The 25,609-nt window shown below is 45.1% G+C and overlaps 1 protein-coding gene across 2 annotated transcripts in view; it reads right to left on the bottom strand.

Annotated features, from left to right (window-relative positions):
* The window catches only part of SMC1B (structural maintenance of chromosomes 1B), a 53,207-nt gene that overhangs the window by 18,681 nt on the left and 8,917 nt on the right, over positions 1–25,609 (bottom strand). For both annotated transcript variants that reach the window (XM_056107002.1, XM_056107003.1), the window contains exons 5-16: positions 24,110–24,348; positions 22,361–22,619; positions 20,113–20,253; positions 14,477–14,559; positions 13,460–13,667; positions 12,826–13,011; positions 10,389–10,568; positions 8,105–8,251; positions 4,206–4,343; positions 3,807–3,923; positions 2,361–2,467; positions 437–578 (exon numbers count right to left, since the gene is read on the bottom strand). In XM_056107002.1, coding sequence (XP_055962977.1) covers positions 437–578; positions 2,361–2,467; positions 3,807–3,923; positions 4,206–4,343; positions 8,105–8,251; positions 10,389–10,568; positions 12,826–13,011; positions 13,460–13,667; positions 14,477–14,559; positions 20,113–20,253; positions 22,361–22,619; positions 24,110–24,348 — 1,947 coding nt within the window. The remainder of the gene's footprint in view (positions 1–436; positions 579–2,360; positions 2,468–3,806; positions 3,924–4,205; positions 4,344–8,104; positions 8,252–10,388; positions 10,569–12,825; positions 13,012–13,459; positions 13,668–14,476; positions 14,560–20,112; positions 20,254–22,360; positions 22,620–24,109; positions 24,349–25,609) is intronic.

Genomic DNA, 25,609 nt, shown 5'->3' with positions numbered 1-25,609 from the left:
CTTTGAGCCTCAGCTCTGTTTTAACAATGGCTGGCAACAGGCCTAAAGGCAGAGCGGCAGCTCAAGCCCAGGATTCAGAATTCTTTTACTCGGGGCTGGAGAGAGAGCACAGCGGGGAGGGCGTTTGCCTTGCACACGGCCGATCTGGGTTTGACTCCCAGCATCCCATATGGTCCCCTGAGCACCGCCCGGAGTGATTCCTGAGTGCAGAGCCAGAAAAATAAAAAAAAAATCCTCTCACGCGCCTGTCGATCCCCGCCCCACCAACCCTTCGGTGGAAGCTCAGCGTTGCTCCCACCCTCCCTCCCCCAGCAATCTGCTTTGTGAAGCTGCACAGACCCAACTCTCTCTAGTCTTCCCACACCCTTGGTCCCCGGAGCTCTCAGGGAAGGAAATCACATTCCAACGGCAGGGCGCCCCAGCCCAGGATAATTACCTTCTTCAGGTTTTCAACCTCTTCTTTACCTTTCTGGATACTTTCTTTTAACGTGTTTATCTTAGTCGTTGTCTTCTTCAGATGATTGCGACTATACTCGAGTTGAACATTCAGTCGAGTTTTTTGTTTCTCAAATTCCAGTCTAGCATAATAAAGTCAAACATTGTAAGTGATATACAGAGTGCTTCAATTATTTTATTATAGGAAATTTAAAAAATCTAAGCAATATTGCAATGGCTTCCCCTACAGCTATCACTCAACTCCAATAATGATCAATTCATGGTTAATCTTGCTTCCTCACTCAACACTCTGCCCAGTGCATTACTAGTCATATTAAGGACGTGATGGAAATTCACATGTAAATAGTTTAGTTTGTAGCTCTGAAAATAAAGTAACCTTCAATAATCATAAACTATTATATGACTATCACTGCTAAATTTCCTAAGTTTCATTAACAAAAAACAACAACAAAAACCCACAAAATCCCAAACAAACTGGACTTGTTAGAATCTGTACTGAGATGGGCATATTAAATCTTTTGTAACCTACAGATTCCCTCTCCTTTTTTGTTTCTTTTGAAAAATTTGTCTTTATTTTACTTTGTCAATCTTTTTAGATCGTTAGGGTCCTGAGAGCTAGTGCAGAGGGTAAAGTGCTTGCTTGCCTAGCATGGTGCCGACCCAGGTCTGATTCCTGGCACCACATATGGTCCCCAGGAATGACCCCAGAGCAGAGCTGGGAGTCAGCGCTGGGCACTGTTGGGTGCTTCCCCAAGCCAAAATCTCTGCCCTCACAAAATCAACACTTGGGGAAGAACACATTCCTTCCTGCTGCAACTAAGCAGATAACCATGACGAGGATGCTCAGAGCGAGAGACCCGCGGCTAAAAGGCAAGACCAAACCCGAAAGGAAGAGAAGGGGCGGTGCCCCCCAAGCACCCAAGCCGCCTGCTTATTCATCCACTATGCGGCTCTGCCCCACTCAAGGGCCTGCGCGCCTGCTGATACCAGCTTTGTCAACTTATCCCTTAACATCAAACGGAACTTCGTGAAATCGATGACCGACTGTTTCTACGCTAAGGGCGACGTCTGAACCCCCTGCATAGCAGATTGTGTAACAGCCGAAGCTGTAGCTCAGGACGGCCAGGGACCGAGAGCCCAAGGTTACTAAGCACACAGAACGGACGCCTGTGGAGAACGAAGAGCAACTGCGCAAGTGTGGAGCACCACGTCTGCGGGCACCACTGACGGGGACCCTAGAGGAAGAATGCAGAAGACCCCCGGGGTTTGCATCATGTATGTGTCTTATTTATTTTAGGGGTGCAAAGAGGGCACACCTGGCAGTGCTCGTGGGCGCTTCTTGGCTGTTTCAGGAGCGCCCCCTGGTGGAGCTGGCGGGGCCTGGAGAGGCAGGATCAACCCCGGGTTGGCCACAGTGCCAGGGAACGTCTCACCTCGGCACCATCTCTCTGGCACCAACCGAGTCATGCCAGATGGCATGGAGACCCTCAGTTCTAATTTTTACAAAGAGCACGCTTTTGGAGAGCGGCCCCCAAACCAAAAAGACATGTAATACGAATGTTTACTGATAACTGAGCTGGAGCGATAGCACAGCGGGGCGGGTGTTTGCCTTGCACAAGGCTGACCCAGGTTTGATTCCTCCATCCCTCTCGGAAGAGTCCGGCAAGCTCTAAGAGTATCCCGCCCGCAAGGCAGAGCCTGGCAAGCTCACCGTGGCATATTTGATATGCCAAAAACAGTAACAAGTCTCACAATGGAGACATTACTGGTGCCTGCTTGAGCAAATCGATGAACAGCAGGAGAACAGTGCTACAGCGCTACTGATAATTAACCGTGACGAAGACTGCTCCGTGCAGTCCATTGAATACTGTAATCTGCTTATCAATATTTCTAAAAAGAAATACCTTTTTTGATCAATTTCCTGTTGCTGTTTAACGTGTTTTTTCTCAAATTCACGAATATTCTCCACACCAATTTCTTCACAGAAACGTCGGAAAATATCATCTTCAACCTTTTGTTTCAGAAGAATTAGTTTGATCATCAATTTTAATTATGTAGACAGTCCTTAAAAATCTATTCTCTCGCTAAGGTTTTCTCAAGTACTAACTACAAATTTACTGTGCAATGAGTCAGTGCTTTCTCTTTTTTTGTTAACCCCACAAACTATGCTCATTTTGTTCCAACTTCTTATTCTAAAAACAAGTAAGAATGGCCACAATTGGTCTGAGTACTTTGGCTTTGATAAAGTGTTCTATACAAACGTGGAAGCCATTCTTTCACACTGCCAGGATATCACTGTGTATGTGACTCGAGCATCTTTATACGTGACGATAGCACAGACTATATCTGAGGCTGCAGAAGCGAAGAGAAGGGGCTGGGGAGACGGCACGGGGCTAAGAGCACATGCACAGCTCGCACCCAGACCCTGGGTCACTCCTGGCATCTCATGGTCCCCCCAAACTGCTGGACTGGCCCGGTGGTCTCCGGCATGGCCCCATCCCATCACGACCATGCTTGAACCCCAGCAACGAAGCCGCCCTGGCTGGGGGTAGCCCCTGAGCCCTGAACACTGCTGGGGAGGCCCCAAAATACAAGCACACAAACAAAAACCCCAAGAGTTCTAGAGCGTAGACTTGATCAGAAATATTTGGACGCAGCAGAATGAGTCACTGTAACAAAACGACTTTTAACCTCACATATTTTTAACCTCAATAGTTTTTCTCCTTTGGCTTTGTGGGTCACACCCAGCAATGCTCAGGGGTTTCTCCTGACTCTGCACTCAGGAATCACTCCTGGCGGTGCTTGGGGGACCACATGGGATGCTGGGAATAGAACCCAGGTCAGCCGCGTGCAAAGCAAGCGCCCTACCCGCTGTGCTATCACTCCGGCCCCCTCAATAGGTTTAAAGTCCTATATTTACTAGATATTTTATTTATCGTATATAATATATATGAGAAAATCTATTTCAATAAAAGATCATTGTCGAAAACTTTGAGATTTTAGCTATTAATTAAATATGAACGGGATATGCCTGCAACGTTTTATACGAGCAGATTGAAGCAAGGTTAGCAGGGAAAGGGCCTTACTCGCTGGACTATTCTCTCCTGCCTGTGGCTGTGACTTCTCGGTGGGGGAGAGGTGGAAAGCAGAGGACAGTGACCGCTGGACACTCACTCTGGGGAGCGGCTACAGTGGTTCTAGGAGGGCGCAAGGAAATTAATTTTAGGCAAACCATAACCTTTAGCTCTTATTAAATCTGCCCGAGCACATGCCTGAGAGGTCCCCCAACCTGGTATCTGACGGGGAACTAGACTCCATCTACCGTTCGTAGTGAATAGAACACTCATGACCTTGTCAATCTTTTCCTGAAATTCTTCAATTCTTTGCTGCCGCTCTTTGATTCCTTCACTCAGCATAGTGCACTGTGACTCAATATTTAGTAGTTCACTTTGTAACTGAGATTGTTCCTAGTTGAAAGAGAAAAAAGTTCCTTTTTAATATGGCCATTAAGTTTTACACAGTAAAGTAAAAAAATGTAATTTTTTTTTTAGAATAAAAAGGGAATTATGAGACAGGATAAATTAGGTACACTGGATCACAAGACTAACGACCATAAAAATCAAGTAAAGACAGTGACAATATAACTTCTATTATGGGCATATTATCTAACATTACATGGCTTTGTATGAAATTTCTAAAATTCTATCGTGGTTCAAAATGCCATCAGGTTTTATGTAAGCCCAGATTACCCGATGAAAAGCAGCCAGGTGTTTCTTTTTGATCATCTCTAGTTCACTTTGGGAATATTTGAGGCGTGTCCGCGTTCCTTGTACTAGAGTCTGTATTTGTTTTAAATCCGCTTCCTTTCGGAGTGCCTTCATTAAATCCTGAAAAGAAGAGAAACAGAAAAGCTCTGTGCTTCCCCTGCCACTGTCCCCCAGGCGGACACAACCACCCCTGCATTCCGCCTGCCCAGCAACCAAAGACCCAGTAATGGAGCCGTGGCCTGGCGAGGCCGGACGACACGCAGGGAACGAGCGAACGAAGCTTCCTAAGGAGAAACGGGCACAGGAATGGCACAGCTGGAATCCTGGACAGGCACCCCCGGACGGACACTGCCCGATGGACATTTCCCCAGTCTTCTTGCTTGTCTCCTCCCTCCCCTCCCCCTTATCTAGCTCACGACCAAACACTCTCCAGAACAGACCCTGTATTGTAACTCCCGGCCCTCCCCAAGCACAATCCACATACCCACCCGTGTTGGCTTTCAGTCCTGTTCGGTAAGTTCAGAGTCAAGCTTAAAATCCTTTGCTGTCTCCTGCTTCTCTCAGTCAGCTGCTCCCGCCAGCTAACGAAGCTCTAGACTCACGGTAATGGCGCATGTTCTTCAGCGTGCAACTCACCAAAGGTATTCTGCCATTCTTTGAGAGCATGCTTCCCAGGTCTTCCCCCCACAAACAGTGCTCCAACAGGATACTTGCACGTGTCAAGTATAAGGATCTTTACTTCCATGTAGTAGGTGCCCCAGAGTGAGATCAATGTGTCCAAAGTACTTTTGCTTTTATTTTAATAGTTTGTACTAATTGCTCTCCCCGCCAGGATATAATAATTCATTTTTTTGGTGGGGTAAAGACAGGAGATTACTATTATTATTACTATTGATTATTACTATTAACTATTACTACCGACGTCCCCAGGGCTCACAGTAATCTGGAAGCAGAAAGCTGGGGTGGTTTTTTTGCTGTTTGGGTCACACCCAGGGATGCTCAGGGGTTCCTCCTGGCTCTACACTCAGGAATTACTCCTGGCGTTGCTTGGGGGACCGTATGGGATGCTGGGAATTGAACCCAGGTTGGCTGAGTCCAAGGCAAATGCCCTGCCCACTGTACTACCATTCTGACCCCTGGGGTGAGGGTTTTCAACCTAACCCTGAGAATGATCCAAGTTTCATGGAGAAGCACATGGCTGTTTGCTGCACCTCTTCAGAGTACTTACTCAGCACCATGTGGAGAGGAGCCACACTTGGCTGCGCCCAGGGCTCACTCAGGCCTGGCGATGCTTGGGGACCAGAGGCGGTGCCGGGAGCAAGCAGGGCCAGCTGCACGCAAGCAAGGGGCTTACCCGCTGTACTATCTCTCCGGCCCAACCGCCACATTCCTGTGATTACTGTCTGAGGACCCAGTGCTTGACATCTTCGCCAGCAGGTGCAAGTTATTCTCCCCACTTTTCTTTCGGACAGGCAGAAGCTGCAATTTAGTTTGTGTTCCAGAGTATTCTATTCTAAACTGAGCGTTTTCCATATCCAGTAGCTACCTGACTTTCTTCTGTAAACCGCCCAAGCCTATCCTTTCTAGAGTTTTCTAGAATGTCTTTTCCTTGGAGGGAGGGTGGGGGTAACAACGGGCTGTGCTCAGGGACCACTCCTGGTGGGGACAGGGGACCCGAAGTGGCACCTGACCTGCTGTGCCACCTCTCTGGGTCCTCTACCAATGCTTTTTTTTTAAATGCCAATTTATAAAGAATTTCTTGACAGTATAAGATCTTCACTTTAAAGCTTTTATTAAGATAGATTTTATTCTCATTCAATTTTTATTTTACATTCAAGTTTTTGATGTCTCTGGAATTTCTGTTAGGAGGCACAAACTTGCTTTATCCAGCTATGCCAATGCTACTTCCTAAGTGATCTACTCTTGGCCCATAAGAATGAAACACCGTATTTGGTATTTTATGGACACTTGTAGACCAAACCGTCAACTGTACTGGGCTCCCTAGAGTTCCTCTCGTGTTTCGTTATGTTCCATTCCTATATTACAATAATATGGTAAAGGTAAAGGTAAAGGCCCTCCCGTTGATCGTCGATTTGCTCGAGCGGGCCCAGTAACGTCTCCATTGGAGACTTTGTTGTTACTGTGTCTGGCATATCGAATACGTCACGGGGAGCTTGCCAGGCTCTGCCGTGCGGGCGAGATACTCTCGGTAGCTTGCCGGGCTCTCCGAGAGGGGCAATAATATGACTCAGGGGCTTTTCACTGTGTTCTATTTGCTAAGAGAAATTATACCTATCTACCTATTTTCCATTTTTAGGAAAATCTTTAATCTTATTTTTACTCTTTTTTTTTTTTGTTTTTGAGCCACATCTGGTGATGCTCAGGGGTTACTCCTGGCTCTGCACTCAGGAACCATTCCTGATGGTGCTCAGAAGACCAGAGGGGATGCTGGGGATTGAACCTGACTCGGCTGCATGCAAGGTAAGTGCCTTACCGGCTGTACTATCTCTCTAGCCTCCATAGCAGATACTGTTATCAAAAAATTCGGAAGTTTTATAGTATTTTTTACTTCGACTCATACCCAGGGTGCTCTGTGTGCCATGCACTGCTAGGACTCAAACCCGAGTCTCACAAATGCAAAGCCAAGCGCTCAGAACAGAGCCGTCTCTCCGGTGCTCTTGGCAATATGTTGACTCCAACCGTGTTCAGGCTTTGACTCTCCTTGGAGGACTGCTACTCAAACACACGGCCGGTCTTTCCTTTTAGTGCTGTTTTATGCCTTTCACTAAGAGTTTCCAAAAAGTAGTTACTGTGCCTTTATGCCCATTTTGTTTCCTCTTGTGACTATTTTTCCAATTCTAGATGCTTTTTATGTGAAAGGGAAAAGCTAGTTTTATTTATGATTAACTCTACCATTAGTTTATCAAATAGTAAAGCTCATGCTTTTATGCAGGAGACCTGGATTCAATCCCTAGCACCAAAGACATGGGAATATATATTGATGTACGTGTGCACACATCTGCATTATGTATGCAAAAATTGTGAGCCTTATTGAGGAATAATTCATACACACCTGTAACAGCTGTGGAGTGGCTAAATAAAGGGCACTGCAGGGCCAGCGAGAGTCCAGGGCCAGGGGATGTATCTTGCATGTGGCTGATCCCAGTCTGACCTCCAGTGCCCTGAGCACCCCCAGGAGTGATCCCTGAGCACAGAGCCAGGAGTGAGCTGAGTACTGCCTTGCGTGACCCCAAACCCCTCCAAAGTTAAAGTAACAAAAGCCACACAATAAAATGCAGATAGAACTTATTACAAAGGGCTGGAGCGATAGCACAGCGGGTAGGGCGTTCGCCTTACAAGCGGCCAACATGGCCGACCCGAGTTCGATTCCTCCGCCCCTCTCGGAGAGCCCGGCAAGCTACCGAGAGTATTCGATATGCCAGACACAGTAACAACAAGGTCTCCAATGGAGACGTTACTGGGCCCGCTCGAGCAAATCAATGAACAACAGGAGGACCGTGACTGTGACTTATTACAAATAAAGTTGCTATTTACATGTTAAAACTAAAACATGTCCTTGTTATGATAGCAAATAAAAACACGTAAACACTATGTAAGTCATTATAAAACCCCAAAATAAAAAAATATAGAGACGATTTCTAGAAGTGATGCATCAAACTCTATTTAGCAAATACCACTGAGAGGGAAGGATAGGAAAGAAACATGTTTTCTTTTTTTACTGTATTCTATTATACGTTATTTGAATTTTTCAACTCAAGACAGGCTAGAATTCTTACAATAAAAACTGATTTTGTTATAAAAGTTAATTTTGAAACACAATTATTATACTTAGTAGTCTATAAATTTTGACATGGATTTACCTTTAATTCTTGGATTAGCTGGCTTCTTCTGTCCTTCAAGTTCTTTAAGTCTTTCTCATCCCAGCATCTCGCCTTATGTTTTAAGTCACTTGACCCTCCAGAGATCACACCAGATTTCAAAAATAATGTACCATCAAGAGCTACTGTCTGCAAAATCAAAAATATTTTACCTTGGAGAACCATAAATAAAGAACAAAATAAGGACATAATATGGCAATTTTTATAGCTAAAACTTTGTAAGTGAGAAAAACCACTTACTGAACTTTAATACCTAGTCACTGAAGGTACACCATCCAATAAACAAATAAAAATAAACAAGACACAAATTCTATTTTGTAAAGGTCCAAAGCAACTCCAGTCCGAAGATTAGCAGCAATTAAAAAGGTTGAAAATATGTGAACACAAATCCCTCCAATATATTAGTTCAAATATATTCAACACCAAGAAACAAAAACAAAGAGTATCTATATTTAATGTAAAATATTTTATATTACATAAATTTACTTCAAAGAATTTAACATTATACATCTATGGCATATTGTGACAGCAACTTTAATAACATCAAGACACCAAAATATCATATTCTTCAAAATGATTATGAATATGGAACTAGAAAAACATTTAAATAAAGTCAAGGTCTAAAATTAAGTCACAAAAATAAATAAATAAATAAAATTATGAAAAAAAAAGTAAGGTGGAGTACATGCCCAATTCAATCAGCTAATTAGTGTGTGAATAAATAGCAGTACTCCTACATAAAAAAAAAAATTAAAAAAAATAAGATTAACAGTTAATTTGTATAAGCATTACTGTCACTATCACTGTCCTCCCGTTGTTCAATTTGCTTGAGCGGGCACTAGTCACATCTCCATTGTGAGACTTGTTACTGTGTTTGGCATATTGAATACGTCTCGGGTAGCTTGCCAGGCTCTGCCATGCGGGCGGGATACTCTCGGTAGTTTGCCGGGCTCTCCAAGAGGGATGGAGGAATCTAACCCGGGTTGGCTGTGTGCAAGGCAAATGCCCTACCCGCTGTGCTATCTCTCTGAATAAATGAAAACATGAAAACAATTCTCAGCCTTCTGCAAATATTTCTAATTAATTAGTCAGAGTGGGAAGAGACTATCAATGAAGGAACCGAAGCAGGTGACACGACATGGCTAAAACGACAGTGAGTTTGCGTGGGCAGTCTACACAGAGGGCTGGAGTGACCTACCCCCGGGAATCAGGCTCACAGAGGACAGAAATGTGTGTCTGATATGAGAAGAGGAGAGAGTAGGGACAGTCAGAGTAATCTGGAAGCAGAAAGCCAAGGGTGGGGTTCTAACCGAGCCCCAAGAACGATTCACATTTTCTGGAGAAGGCAGATGTTCGCTGGACCTCTCAGAGTAGGAATGACCTTCGTTTAACAGAAACCCAGGTCTCTTTCAGAAGGGAACCACAGAGCAAGCGTTCCAGGCCTGCGGGGCGCCTCCAAGTTACCCAGGCTTCTACCTGACTCCACTGAGGGTTCAGGTTACGCCTCAGGGTGACATGTGGCTTTTGTGGAGGCCCCCGGAAATCCCCTTCCCTACCAGGCGTAGCTGGGCAATGAGGCCTCAACTGCTGGCTCCCATCAGGAAAGGGGTGAACACTACACAGCCTCTGGTCTAGAAGGGAGAGGCCCACGCACTCGGCGATGGGAGCTGAGGCACCCGCCAGGCCCCACAGCCACTCGGGAGGTCAATTGTCAAGAGGCTCATCTGACATCTGTGTGGCCATGAGAAGGTTTGCAAGTACAGTGCTGTGAGCAGCAGCTTTGGGACGGCCTCCGGGACCCCCACGCCAAGCCGCCGTGTGTTGTGTCAAGAAAGAGAAAGACGGTCTGGAGAGATAGCACAGGTGGTAGAGCGTTTGCCTTGCACTTGACTGACCCAGGTTCAATTCCTAGCATCCCATATGGTCCCCCGAGCACCGCCAGGAGTAATTCCTGAGTATAAAGCCAGGAGTAACCCCTGTGCATCGCTGGGTGTGACCCAAAAAGAAAAAAAAAAAGAGAAAGAGAAGGCAAGGGGGCTGGGAGGGCGCTTGCCTTGAGCAGTGGGATGGGGACCCAAAATGAGGTATCAGGAATCAAACCCGGTTAGCGCGTGCACAGCAAATGCCTCACCCGCTGTCTGATCTCTCTGGCCCCTCCGCTGAGTTTCCTTGTGAAACACAGCATACACAAACACTGCCATAATTTTTGTGTTCATCTCCCAAAGGCAGCCTCCAGCAGCCCCAGGGTGCTCACTAAGCCTCTTACCTTCCGTCGTTCAGGTCCATCGAATGCAATGCGCCTGGCTTCCTCCACAGTCTCACAGACAAGACCATTTCCACACACAAACTGGATCACTCTCTTCAGCTGAGGAAACTGAGTCTTTATGACATCAATCACCATTTTGCAGCCTTTAATCTCCCTTAATCTTTCATTGATGGGCTTGATCTGAACGGTTAAAAAAACACACGATGCATCAGAGAGTCCAAGATGGAACCAGATGCTCAGCTGATTCTTCCCCGTTAGACGGATGAGTGACAGGGCATTCTGACAACAACAGTTTGGTAAGAACCTGGTGAACTATATCCCCGAAGTGGCCGATGCTGTCTGTTTTTTATTTCTGGTGCTAAGAATCCAGCCCCTGGCCTCCGACCTAGGAAGTATGCATTCTGACACTGAGCTGATCCCCAGCCACACAGAGTGTTTAAGAAATACTACACAAGGGGCTGGAGAGAGAGCACAGTGGGGAGGGCATTTGCCTTGCACGCAGCTGACCCAGGTTCGATTCCCAGCATCCCATACGGTCCCCCAAGTACCACCAGGAGTAATTCCTGAGTGCAGAGCCAGGAGGAACCCCTGTGCATCACTGTGTGTGATCCCCCCCCAAAAAAAAAAACACTCCAAATACCACATGACCTTGCTGATGACACAGCTCTGTGGCAGGACACACGCTTCTCACGCATTAGACCGTAAGTTCAACCCTGGCACCATAAAACAAAGCCCACAGGGGCAGGAGACGTGGCTGGCAACAGAGTACTCAGCTCGCATGTGTGAAATACTAGGTTTGATTTCATCAGTACCATAAAAAAATGAAGAAGGCAAATTATTGGGCCAGGGAAGATAGTGCAAAGGGCTGGAGTTAGCACCCTGCACGTGGGATGCCCAGCTCAGGCCAGGTACCACCTGGTTCCCAGGGTACCACTAGAACTGACTCAGAAGCACCAAACCAGGAGTATCGCAAGTACTGCTGGATGTAATGCCAAAACAAAACCAACCAACAAACTAAAACACGCTCTCACAAGTCAGAAGACTAAATTTACCAGGCGCATAAATAATGCATTATATGATTAAATTTAATTCTCTAACTAGTTGGACAAAACAACTGAGAAAATCTTCATGCTCTTAAGATCATAAAATCTAGCAGGAGTCAATACTCATTTATTGTGTTGAAAGAATGGCATTATGGAACTCAAAATACCACTGTAGGCTTAAGTGATAAGGAAAGGCTTCAAACTTTCTCTGAGAGAAATGTACAGGCAATTCGTTACTGAAAATGCCATGCCATGAAAGCTCTCTTTTTGGAAAAAAAAAAAAAGCAAAGATCTACCTGGGAGTATGTATTTACATAAATCTGCACGTAGAGAAGCAATTTAAAATATATACATTCCAGGAATTGGGCACAGAGAAGGGGTAGGAGCATTCCTTATATTTTATAACCTCTGTACTACGTTATGTTTTGTTTGGGGGCCACACCTGGCAGTGCTCAGGGATCACTCCTGTTGGTATTGAGGGACTACGTGTGATGCCTGAGATAAACTCGGGCCAGCTGCATGCAGCTTACCTCTCTCTCTGTACTGTCTCTCTGACCCTGTACTATTTTTTGTTAAAGCCTTGAAAAAAATAAGTCGAAAAAAGTAAACAGGGTTTTAACAGGCAGATTAACAATGAGGCAAGAACTTTCAACGGGCAGATGGGACCATGTGAGTACGGCCAGGCAGAAGGGAACGTCGGCAAGTCTCTTCCCTGTGCCATGCACTGTGCGAGGGTCTCACGGGACTATTTGTGCTAACTCAGTCAAGACTAACCCCTCCATTTCACAGGCAGAAAAATACAAGAAGGAGAACTGGAATTCAAGGTCAGAGCAGTGCAACTCTAGAGGATGTTTTTAAAATTTTTTTGTTTGTTTCGGTTTTGGGGCTATATCCAGCAATGCTCAGGGGTTTCTCCTGGCTCTGAGCTGAGAAATCACTCCTGGCAGTGCTTAGGGGACCATACGGGGTTCTGGGGATCAAATTCAGGTTAGTCAAGTGCAAGGCAAACGCACTACCCACCCACCCCCCCCCCCCCCCGTACCATTGCTCTGACCCCTCAGCCCCTCTCTTAAATTTTTTTGTTTTTGGGCCACGTGGCATTGCTCCGGCATTACTCATGGCTTGGTGCTTACTGGGGGGAGGGACGGAGGGGCTCTCCTAAGATGTTTGGAAACGTGGTGGCAGAGCAGCGTCTGGAAAATCATCACGTCAGAATCATGGGAAACCAGATTAGGGAGAACACCCAGACCCATTAGCACACTGACCCTTGCTATTGGAATGACTGGCTGACATGGAAGCTAGGACTCTTGTCGATCCAAAACCACATTTTAGGCAATAAAAACACAGGCTAAGAGCAATTTTTCATGACTAACTAAACAGTACAGATTTCTTACATCAAGGTAGTCTAGAGCAAGGAACGTCTCGGGCTCAGCTCTCTCCTCCTTCAGGAACCGAATACAATCCCTTGCCACCTTTTCCGTGGCCACAACAATGGCCACCATATACCGGCCAAAAAGCTTAGTGACCGCCAACTGGTACTTCTTATGGATAGGGTGACACAGGTCAAGCAGTCTTCCAAACTAGGCAGGTTCCACAAAAAAGAGAGAAAATGAAATATCTTAGTGAGGAATATATTTCATTCTTTCTAATGTAGCAAAGTAGTGTAGACCAATATTTAATTTTATAAAATTATAAGCAATATTTAACAGAGCTTCATTCATTGTTTAAGTTTTGTTACGAAATGTTCATTTAGATGGACCAGCCTTAAACTATCTGAGAGAGGGGCCAGAGTGACAACACGGCCGGTGTGCCTGGGCCATCCCTGGCAGTGTTCAGGGGACCTCAGAGTGCCTGGGCCTGAACCCACCCAGGGCTCCTGCACGCAAAGTATGTGCTCACCCTCTGAGCGCTCTTCCTCTGGCCCCAGATGTAACGTTTCTCTAATAACTTTGCTTCCCAATAATGGTGAACGATTTAAATTCCGATTAATAATGTTCAGCCCTTTTGTTTCAATTAATTTCTAATTACCACCAAATCTGGGTACAGTCTCTTAAGGTTTTCCAGGATTTCTGCTCTCTTTTGCTCACGTCTTCCCTCATGATTCTCAATTCCAGCATTCTGTAAATCACTTCTAATAACATTCAACTCCTCGTTAACTTCAGATATTCTTGATTTTGTTTTTCCAATTTCATCCACTAGGGTTTCCTCTTGCAGCTTTTTCTCTTTCAAGCAATCCCTACACACAGTAAAAGAATATGCAGCAAAAACGAAGAAGAAAAACCAGGACTTAGAAATGACAGAATATAATTTATACTCTGATCTGGCATTCTACAGTAATGGAGGACTCTTGTTAATTTTATTTATTTATTTTTTATTATTTGTTTGGCTTTTTGGGTCACACCCGGCGATGCTCAGGGGTTACTCCTGGCTCTGCACTCAGGAATTACTCCTGGTGGTGCTCGGGGGACCATATGGGATGCTGGGAACTGAACCTGGGTCAGCCGCATGTAAGGCAAATGCCCTACCCACTGTGCTATTGCTCCAGCCCCAAATTTTAAATGATGAATAATTTAATCCCAAATTTAACACCAAAGATGGACAAAGAAACTTTTGCTCATTCTCTGTTGGTTCAAATGCACATATCTCTGGATACTAAAAAAAAGAATAAATGGGAATAACCAGAGCAATTATCATGGATTTAACAAGTAAATGCAAATTAAAAAGAAATGCAGTGGCAGAATACGTTGATCATGCTAACTTTCATGGCATAAATTTTAACTATCAACGACCAAAGAAATTTATTTCGCCACTGTTAAGTATCTATCCTTTCAAAACATATGTATTTTTCTACTATATGGCTAAGTACAGTTTTCAAATATTTATAATGAAGCAAAAAACAACAACAACAAAAAAAGGAGGACGTGAAGCTCCATATACAGACCGTGGAAAAAGAAGTGGGAGCAATCACCAGACAGATATCCAGGACCCTAACTGGCCTCTGAGCTCAAAGAAGCCGAGAGAACGTTCTAGTTTTACTCTACCCACATGCATGTTTTTGTGTACTCCTCCAACTTCTCTATTCGCTTTTTATGATCTTCTATTTGTTCTTTTGTTTGTTTTAGGTTTTCCTAAAATAGGAAATGAAACCTCAGATTAATCACAGCGATTCTCAACAATAAAACTACTTCCTCTGACAGCTTCTAATCAAGTTAATATGAACTTCTATGCCTCCTATTTAATATAAGATCGTAAGTGGTTCTGAATTTGAAATGTATCCGTTGTAATTATACGTAGCTACTTTCGTCTTTTCTTTGCGTTTTTCTACTTTTAAAAACATTTTATTGCTTTGTTTCAGGGTCACACCTGGCCATGCTCAGGGGCTACTCCAAGCTCTGCACTTCGGAATAACTTCTGGTGGGACTCAAGGCAACTACATGGGATGCAGAAGATCCTGCCCGGGTTGGCCGCGTGTAAGGCAAACGCAAACGTCCTCCCCGCTGTACGATCTCTCCAGTCCCAGAAAGTAACACATGTTAAAATTAACGTTTCCATGATGAAATCTCATTAATGCACGAGAGAATTCCAGTCAGAGTCAAGATGGGGAAAAGGAGGGGGAGAGGAGGGAGGAGGAGGAGGAGGAGAAGGAGGAGGAGGAATAGAGGAATAATTCTATTTGAAGTGATAAGGTTAAAAAAATGTATTTGTGGGGCCAGAAAGACAGTGAATCGGACGCTTGCCTTTCATGCAGCGGACCTGGGTTTGATCCTCAGTACTCCATATATATGGTCCTCTGAGTCCCATCAGGAGTGAGCACTGAGCCCATAGCAGAAGTAAGCCCCGAGCACTGCCAGGTGTGGCCCCAAAACAAAACAGTTAAGAAGGACTAGCAAATCTAGTCGACTGGAAACGCCTGTACCTCAGAGTTTACTCTGGTGACTCCCACAGCTTGTCAACCTCAGGTGAGGTCCATCACAGTGGCAAACATCTGGAAGGGTCAGGGTGGAGATCATTTCAGATCCGACTCGGGCTGGCAGGCAGGCTCTATTCAGAAAACGAACCAGGCCAGAGTCCGTGAAAGGGAAGGTTCCCTTTCCTCTTACTAGCCCGCAAGGGGGTACGCCAGTCCTGTGGGCTTTGGGGAGGCATAATGAGGCAGATGCAGACGCCTGGGATCGGACATTGTGGACTTGGGGTATCGGCTGACCATGCTCGCCCTAGCTGTGGGAGAGTCATACGGTACAGCAAATGGTACAGCAGTCAGTCTTGGATCTGTGGGAAGTCAGATCCGGAAACGTGATCTGGTTACAGAGGTCTCCATCTGACACTCAATTTCATCTCTGATGTTTTCATAATCAAGAGAGAACCACACCTGAACCAACAATGGCATCTACCAGGTCCAGGTATAGGAGGGGCACGGTCAGGGTCCGGCCCTAAGAAGCTCAGGTCAGCAGCCTTGGGCCCGTTGTCTGTACTTTCCCTTCCACCCAGTCAGTCTTGAGAGATTCAAGCACAATGACTGATTAGACAAGAAAGAAATTATTTCCAGGTTCTTTTTCTGAGAGTTCCCTGGTGGCCTAGCAGTCAGGATCCTGAAGCCCCCTTTTTTTGTGTGGGGAGACCTCCAGAGCAGTGCTCAGGGGGCTTGGGGACCGCACTGGGGGTTCCTGGCCAAACAGACTAGAAGTGAGAACCTGAGGGTGCAGTGCTGGGAAATGACCGGGCCACGCTAGCAGGGTCCGACCCAGCAGCGTTAGGGGGCCTTCAGGACTGCACCAGCAGTGCTCGGGGGTCAAGCCAGGACGGCCGTTTTGAAAACATTTGCCCTCAACCTTGTACTATCTTCAGTTCCCTCAAGCTGATTTTTGGAGATGCAGAGAAGGGACTGGACGGAGAGCGAGGGGTCAGAGAAACAGTGCAGAAATGGAGCACAGACCTTGCGTGTGGGTTGCCCGGGTTCAATCCCAGCAACACAAAAGAAAAAAATCTTTGGGAGGTGGGTCAGCCTAGAAGTCAGCACGCAAAGAAAGCAGGGATTTGGGGGATGGTGTCTGATTCTGATCTCTGGGCCACACCTGGCAGTGCTCAGGCTCAGGAGTCATTCCTGGAGGGGCTTGGGGACCCTGTGCGGTGCCAAAGACTGAACTAGGGGTCAGTGGCATGTAATTGTCTTAACCCTTCAACTCCAAGATGGGAAGGCGTTTCCATTAGCATACAGAAAGGAAAACATATGCAATGAACATTTACAGAAACCAACTTGTACCTTTATAATGTGACAGAAATCAAGCAGATTATTTTTTTCTTTTTGGGTCACACCCGGCGATGCACAGGGGTTACTCCTGGCTCTGCACTCCAGAATCACTCCTGGTGACGCTCAGGGAACCACATAGGATGCTGGGAATCGAACCCGGGTTGGTCGCGTGCAAGGCAAATGCCCTCCCCGCTGTGCTATCTCTCCAGCCCCACATATTTGTGTTTGTGTCTACCAAATCACAAAGTGCCATGAGACCCGCAGTGCAGAAGATTCATTCTGGGGACGGTGTTTGACATCACACAGAACGTTTAGTCAAGTGAGCTATCTCGTGCCTTGATTCCTCCTCCATAAAGTTCATAAAGTCAACAAGTACTACTGATCACCTGTTCCATAAGTCATGCCAGATAGGCATACAGATATCAAAGTGTAGCTTGGAATATTGGAACATGTCAGTGAATACAACAGACTTTCTGCACTTACAGGGTTTACATTCTAGAGGGGGAAGGTAGATGAGTGAGAGTAAATTACGAGCCAGAGCCATAGAAGAGCAGACCAATGCAGGTTCGATCCACAGCAGCGCATGTGGTTCCCTGAGCCCCGCCGGGTGTGACCCCTGAGCAGAGAGCCAGGAGTCAGCCTTGACCACTGTCGGCTGTGACAACACCCACCTCCCCCCCAAAAGAGTATACAGAAAAAGGAAGTTTGAGAGTAACTTAGGGAAGGGAGACGAGGATGCCAGCTAGGTCCACGTAAGGCACCCGAAGACTCGCCCACACAGTCTGTACGTGAAGAGACGCCCCTCAGGACTTCCACAAGAACAAGCTCAGTCATGTGACTTGGCTCTGGCCAGCATTGCTCTGGCTGCAGTGGAGGAGGGAAAACTCACACTTCACCACTCCTCCTGGCCTCAACCAACAAAGACACGGACACTTGGGCTAAGACGGCAGCCACTGACCCAGAGAGAAGTGGATTTTGAAAGTGGAGCCAGCAGAATTTGCGAGAAAGCTGGAGTCCAAGGCTACTGGCCTGAGTAAGTGGCAAATGAACAGCTACCCCCAAGATGGTAAGGACCACATGTGGGGGATATCTGGGTGAATGAATCAGAAGGTCAGTTTGAGAGTTACGTTTCGACGTCTATTCAATATCCAGTAGGAGATGCAGAGGAAAAAGCTGGATGCACTGGATTTGGAAGTCATGATTTAAAATACACATTTGGGAGGGGCCGGAGCGATAGTACAGCAGGGAGGGTGTTTGCCTTGCACGTGGCCGACCCAAGTTTCATCCCCAGCATCCCATTTAGTCCCCTGAGCACTGGCAGGAGTAATTCCTGAGTGCAGAGCCAGGAGGAATTCCTGAGCATTGCTGGCTGTGCCCCTCTCCCCCGCCAAAAGAAATACACAATTGCGGGGCCCAGAGTGATAGTGCAGTTGGTAAGGTATTTGCCTCGCACACGGCGGACCTGGGTTCAATCCCCGGCCATCCCATATGGTCTCCCAAGCACCACCAGGAGTAATTCCTGAGTGCAGACCCAGGAGGAACCCCTAAGCACCAAAGAGTGTGACCCGAAAAGAAAAAAAAAAAAAGAAATACACAATTGGAAGCCATCGGCAGACAGTACTTAAAGCTATGGGAGTACAGATCCATCAGATCACCAAGGCGGAAAACGTGGGAAAAAGAAAACCCAGAGAACAAGAATGTAGCATCTGTTTCTTAAAGCTGTTTAAGCCTTACATAAACTGGGTGTAGAGCAGTGCTTGGTGATGGCATACACTGCATTGCAATCCCACTGCCTTTATTTCTGTGAAACATCAGTCACTTCTAGAGACATATTTCATTCTGAAATCTAAACCCTCAGGTTCCTCTTCATACCTCAGAATAAATATCCACCTGTACGTTACTTTCTGGAGGTCGGACTCAAGCCCAGGGCTTGAATAAGACAGATTCTTATTCAAGCTACACCGAGCTATATTTATGGCTCCTACAGTGCTGTGAGGTGTAAAGGAGTAGTTACCCAGAAATGTTTGTCCCCTCTAAATTTATAACATTAATTTTATTGTTTTATTTTTTTTTTTTTTGGACACACTAGTGGTGCTCAAGACTTACTCCTGGCTCTCATTCACACGGGGTGCCAGGGATCGAATCTGGGTCTGCCGTGTGCAAGGCAAGTACATTACCCACTGTGCTACTGCTCTGGCCCTTCTAACATAAATTTTATTATAATTAAATATATTTATTATTCAGAACCATTTCACTATTACAACTCTTACTAGAAAAACAGTGTTCAAATTTTGGGTAGAGTCAAAAACTGCTTAATATCGGATGATCTGTCCTTAGTTCCGTCAGAATTGGGCTGTAAAGTTACTAGCATGACACATTTATTTATATCAAACCATGGATAAACAGGCTTATGGAAAAAGAGGTCATGAGGCCTAAAAGAGAAAGCCCCTACCAAGACCTGGCATTTCATCGCTTTCACTCAACTTGCCCATCACTACGAGGTATACTGGTCCTCATTGTACAAATAAAGAATTCAAGTCCAGGAAAGTTCCAAGATTTCACTACTGACCAATGGTCCATCATCAGTTGCAAACACAGAGAAGCCTTGTCTATCTCACGCTGAGGTGAAACAACCACGCAGCGCTGAGTCACCCCTGATGCTGATGATGACGCTCTCTCCGCCACACCCTTCACTATCACTGTCACCCCGTTGTTTATCGATTTGCTTGAGCAGGCGCCAGTAACGTTTCCATTCATCCCTGTCACATACTAGTGTAGCCCGATGGCATATTGGGGACTCTTTCAGGCTCAGGAGAACGAGGACCATCGTTGTTACTGTTTTTGGCATATCGAGTACGCCACGGGTAGCTTGCCAGGCTCCCGGTAGCTTGCCGGGCTCTCCGAGAGGGATGAGCCACCACGCCCTTAACACTTCAAAACTACTTTGCATTAATATCAGGGAATTCACTTTTGTTACCCTTATCTATTTTTCCCCTAACTGCACAGGTCTAAAACACGCTCAAAATGCATTTCAGAAGAGACCAGAGGGCAGAGAGAGAGACAGTGAGTAAAGCGCTTGCCTTACACACTGCAGACCCAGACTGAATCCCCGGCACCCCACATGGTCCCGAGCCCACTAAGCACAGCTGGGTGTGGCCCCCAAACAAAACTAAAGCCAACAATGAAAAGAACTCGTGCTTCCTTCCTATGCCTACCATGGTATAGATAGACGTGTGGCAAAGGCACTGACTCCATAGATTAAGGCCCTAGGATGTATCCCAGACCACGGAAGAGCACCTGGTACTGAACAGAATTTTAAAATGCATCGCTTATGTTTGATGGAAATCCATTTATGTGCTGAAAAATCAATACAAAAAGGAATAAAGTATCACTGCCAATCATCGTGAACCATGACTGCACACAACTAAGGTACCTTTACTTCTCCACATCTCCGCTTCTCGAATGCCAGTCTCTCTTCATCCGCCTTCTGTTCCCGCTGCAGTTTTTCCAGCTGTTGGGTCATTACAGCCACTTTCCTTCTAACTTGCTCCTTAAGTACCTTGTAACGATCCAGCTGCACCAAAAACATTTCAACATTGCCAGCTTAGGGAGAGAATCATCTTCATGCGCGTGAAAAAAGATAAATTTTATTGACGCTCATTTAGAAAGACGCAAAGGGAACAGAAGAGAGGAGTGTGTGCTGGAGAGAGAACACAGGCTTCTCCAGGGCGGAAACAGGTAAGCAAAGAAACAGTGACTAGCTGGCAGGAGATGTGTTCAAGGGAGATCACGGAAGACCGAACTGAGGACATGGCAATCTTATCGAAAGTGAGTTTTGTGTAACCACACCAAAATTCGCCATCATCTTTAGATAACATGGCACATAAATGGAATCAATAAGGTATTTAAACCCGATATAAAATCTCCCATTTTTTTTTTTTTGCCTTAGTGCTGGGGATTAAGCCTAATGCCTCTGGCCAGAGCAACAGGGGCTACGGCATTTGCCTTGCATGCAGCCACCCTGGGTAGATCCCCTGAGCACTGCCAGGGAGGTTATCTCTGGATTTTTTTTTCTGTTGTTTTTTTGTTCTGGGCCACACCCGGTGGTGCCAAGGGTTTACTTCTGGCTCCACACTCAGCAATCACTCTTGGCGCTGTTTGGGGACCACATGGGGTGCCAGGGATTGAATTCAGGATCTAGGTGAAAGGCAAGTGCCCTGTTTTCCACTGTCCTATTTCTCCAGTCCTGATCTCTGGTCCTCTTTAAGGCAATTCTAGTTTGTTTAGTTTCTGGGCCATACTTGGCTCCCAGAGGTGCCCAGGGGCCATGCAATGCTGGGAACTGAGCCTGAGTCTCCCACATGCAGAGCGTGCTCTTAGCCCATCAAGCTGCACCCAACTCACCAAGAGAAAAACAAGAGGAGTTCAGAGAAAGCAAAGTATTTTTTCCCTATTTACACATAATCATCACTATTTATACAGTGATGATTAGCTGACATTCTAAGATCTTTCTCTCCTTTGGGCCACACCTGGCAGTACCTGGGGACCATAAAATACTGGGGACAGAACCTCTAGCATGCAAAGCACACACTAGCCTTCGAGCAAGCTCCTCGACCCATGACGTGGAGTATAAAATCGAGATGAAAAATGGCAGGAGCCTGAGCACGGAGGTTAAGACACTTGCCTCACATGCGGCTGGCCCAGGTTTGCTCCATGGAATCCTGTATGGCCCCTTGAGCACTGCCAGGTGTAATTACTGAGCACCGAGCCAGGAGTAATCCCTGAGCATCACTAGGTGTGGCCCCAAAACCAAAATTTTAAAAAAGTGATAATATGAAATTTTATTGGATGTTTCTAACTATGAATTGCAAAATTTGGACACTATTTAAATTATATTAAAATCATATTCTTCCTTTTAAAGTAAAATAATTTTCTTTAGAGAAAAATACTTTTTCGGGGAGGAGGGTGTTGGGGCCACCCCTGACATTGGGCAGGGTTTATTCCTGGCTCTGTGCTCAGGGCTTACTCCTAGCAGTGACAGGGGATCATCGGATGCAATGGAGTCTGAAAGGGGATCAACCACATGAAATCCCAGTTCCTTAATCCCTATACTGTCTCTCCAGCCTCGAGGATTGATTTAGAGGAATATGAGGAAGACAGAGACAGACACATGTTCCAGAGAGAAAAAGATGAGAGGGCACATTTCAAGTTAATATGAGGGAAAATCTCTAAAATGAAGAATGCTCCTAATTACCAGAACTCTTATGTAAGTTAGGCATTAACGACTTAACACTTTAAGGAATTAATTTTCCTCCTGTGAATTAAATGATTATGGCTCTGAAGGTTACATGTCAGACTTTTAACCTTTTCTAGTAGGTATGAGAAAAAAAACACTGTAAAAACACAAAAGATATAATTTAATCACCTAACTTATTAGAAAATGGTATCATGTATCTTTTGAAGTATTTTTAGTTACTTTAATTCATTAATTATCTAAGTGCTATCTAACCCTGTATAAGAGAATGAACCCAAAGACTAAACTAAAATTCTATATTCAGTTTAAAGAATTGAAATTCCGAAATTTAGATCAAGGTATCTTAAATCTTAAGAAACATCAAATGTCTTCCTTTAAAATTTTCAATTCAAAGGGAAAGCTGCATCTCCCGTGTGTTCTCTTTCACCTGACTGGCTTCTAATTCAATGTCATGCCCTTTATGTAAGAGTTCTTCCTCCAGTTGCTTCTCGAAGCTTTTCCAGGCGCCATCTAAATCAGCCAGCTCCAACTCCAGGGCGCGGATGTCCGCTTCTTGTTTGGAACACTGTTTCTCACTGTCCCTTATTGACTTCTTAGCCACATCTAATTTCTTGAGGTGGTAAGAAGTATTTTCTTTGGCTTTAATGTACTGAGGCCTCTTCTGATTTAAAAGTGCTTCCAGAGATCTAAAAAAGATAAATTAAGTTTACTTTAAAGTAAATTAAACTTTTGAACTAGAGAGTCCGTAAGTTAAAGCGTTTGCCTTGCACGTGGCCAATCCCGGTTCAATTCCCAGTACCACGTGTGATCCCACAAGCACTGCCAGGAGAAATCTCTGAGCACAGAACTAGGAAAAAGAGCACCGAACACAGCTGGGTATGGCCTCCACCTTCCCCCATTAAAAAAATAAATAAAAACTGATATAAAGAATGGGAAATTCCTTTGTGACCAAATCATACATTTAACAATAATTTCAGGGGGCTGGAGCAGCCAAGCCCACTTTGATCCTGGCATCACGTGTCCCTGAGCACAGCCTGGAGCAGTCTCAGAGGTGTCTGAGCGTACCAGGTGACCTGGCTCATGCCAACACACAGGGTCCCCGTTTCCTGCCACCACCTTCGAGGCCAAGAGGTATGTCGAGGGGCACCTCTTGGAAGGCTCTTCAAATAAAATATGATTTTTCAAAACTGGCTTTTGGGGAGAGGGGGAGATAGCTTCGGTGGTGAAGCCCAGCTGGGTCCCCAGCAGTCTTGCAGGCCACCTGAGCGCTGCTTGGGTGTGGCTCCCTCTAGAAAAGAACTGACCTTCAAAGCCGGGAGCAGACGTGGTTGCCAGAGGCTGAGCAAGTAGCAAGTGTTGGGCAAAGTTCAAACAGGTGAAGCATCGGATTAAGAAATCACAAAGTGCGATTTACGATAGGATTAATATTTGTGTTTTAGGCGCACATTACAGTGTGCCAATTTCCCTTCAGTCAGGAAATTTATTTATTTATTTTTGCTTTTTGGGTCACACCCAGCAATGCACAGGGGTTACTCCTGGCGGTGCTCGGGGGACCCTATGGGATGCTGGGAATCGAATCCGGGACTCGCTGTGTGCAAGGTAAACACCCTCCCCGCTGTACTATCACTCCAACCCTAGGTCACTGAATCTTTAAGATTGTAAGATGTTTTGTTCTGTTGTTTCTGGAGTCACATCCAGCGGAGCTCAGGGATCACTTCTGGATGGTGTCCATGGGGACTATATGCAGACCCAAAAATGAAACCCAGGTCAGCCACACACAAGAAGCTCACCCACTGTTCTACCTCTCCAGCCTCAAGACTGTAAATTTTTTTTTCTTTTTGGGTCACACCCGGCGATGCACAGGGGTTACTCCCGGTTCTGCACTCAGGAATCACCCCTGGCGGTGCTCAGGGGACCATATGGGATGCTGGGAATCAAACCCGGGTCAGCTGTGTCCAAGGCAAACGCCCTACCCGCTGTGCTATTGCTCCAGCTCAAGATTGTTAATAGGAGAAAAATAGTGTTGGGACTGGAGAAACTATCTTTATAACTTACTCTATATAGCTGTGAGTGCTACAAAATAAAAAGCTTACTTAATAATATCAAGCAGATATATAATGTATATATACATATTAATCTTTAAAAATCCAACTAATACCTCATTTTAAAAACTCACTTTAATTCTTTTTCTGTTTGCTGTAGTTGTCTAGTTAGAATCCCATGTTCCTTTTTCTGGGCTTTAACTAAGTTTTCATGATGAGAAAGAGACTCTTTTGTGTCACTCAAATTCCTGTTAACATGCTCTAACTCAGTGTTCAGAAAATGAATCTTTTTCTCATTGTGATATAGTTTGAAAAGTTGCAGTTGTATCTTGTTTATTTTCAGTTCTTCAAGGAGATTTTGATAACGTTCTGCCTATAAAACAGTGCAATTCAACAGTCTTTAACAGGAAGTATATTTTTCTTTCAGACCAATCTTTCACAAGTTATCATACCAAAAATAATACAATAGTAGTTAAAAGGAAATATATTTATGTAATCTTTCACACCAAGCTAACTCTCATAAATATACAAAAAATGATTTTTATTAGCTGTCATGGAGAAAGAACATTCCTGTCAAAAATAGTGTTACTTGGAGAATGTGTCTAGAAACTCTTCTACAATAAAACAGATTTCGTATTCACGTACTCAGCATTAGAGCTGTCAAAATAATGAGGTGGCACCCACTAACTTGGTCCCTGTGCCATTTCTGTCTAGACGTGGAGTTTGGCAAGTCCACTAACACTTCCGAAATGAATTCCTTCATTTGGTGTCTGAGGTAAGTTTAGTAACTTGCTAGGTCTCTAGCAACTTTAAATTCAATGATTCCAGAAAAAATCCCTACCATAGGATGAAACTTTCTACTAACAGAACTGAAAGTACAATTATAATTCTAAATTTTAAGTGAAAAGGCGTAATTCCCTTAGCATGTATTATGCTAATAAAATAAGGCGAAGAGCTGCCTTGTGAGGAAAACTTATTCTTGATTTAATAAACCCAAGTAACTGGTAAACAGTTATCTGCCCAGCTGCTGTGAAAAACAATTATACAGGTGGATCTACTGTGTCCTTAAAATGTATGAAGTTCTGCGACTACACTTGTTTTTTGGCGGGGAGCGGCTGGGGAGAGAGGTTTGGGATACACTCAGCGATGCTCAGTAGCTATTCCTGGCTCCCAGTGGTTACTACTGGCAGTCCTCAAGGGAACAAATGCAGTGCTGTGGAAAGAACTGGGGTCTGCCTCATGCAAGGCAAACGCCTTAGCCCCTGGAATCTCTCTCTGGCCCCGTATTTCTGCCAACAGTTTCAGTATTTGATAATACCATCTGAATTTCGTTGACACACAACTCTTTTCACTGGAGAGACCAATAGTATTCATAGACAAAAATGTGAAAAAGAGACCTCACTAGTAAGATAGACAACCACTTTCACTGATTTCCCCCCAAACATTCATTAGTTAGGGCAAGAGAGACAGCATGGTGCAGGGAGCCCAGAGAACCCAAGAGAATAGCCCCCACACAAACAAAAATGAATACCTTGTGCAAGGCCCTGTTCACCCTGTGTTGGAAACATAGTGTGAAAGAAACAATTCCTGCTTTTACAGGGCTACTATCTTATTATTCTATGGGAGAGGGGAGA

Source organism: Sorex fumeus, unplaced genomic scaffold, assembly GCF_029834395.1.
Source record: "Sorex fumeus unplaced genomic scaffold, SorFum_2.1 ptg000153l, whole genome shotgun sequence".
Lineage (NCBI taxonomy): Eukaryota > Metazoa > Chordata > Mammalia > Eulipotyphla > Soricidae > Sorex > Sorex fumeus.
Note: the sequence above shows the minus strand (reverse complement) of the source record. Positions and strands in the feature narration are given on the sequence as shown.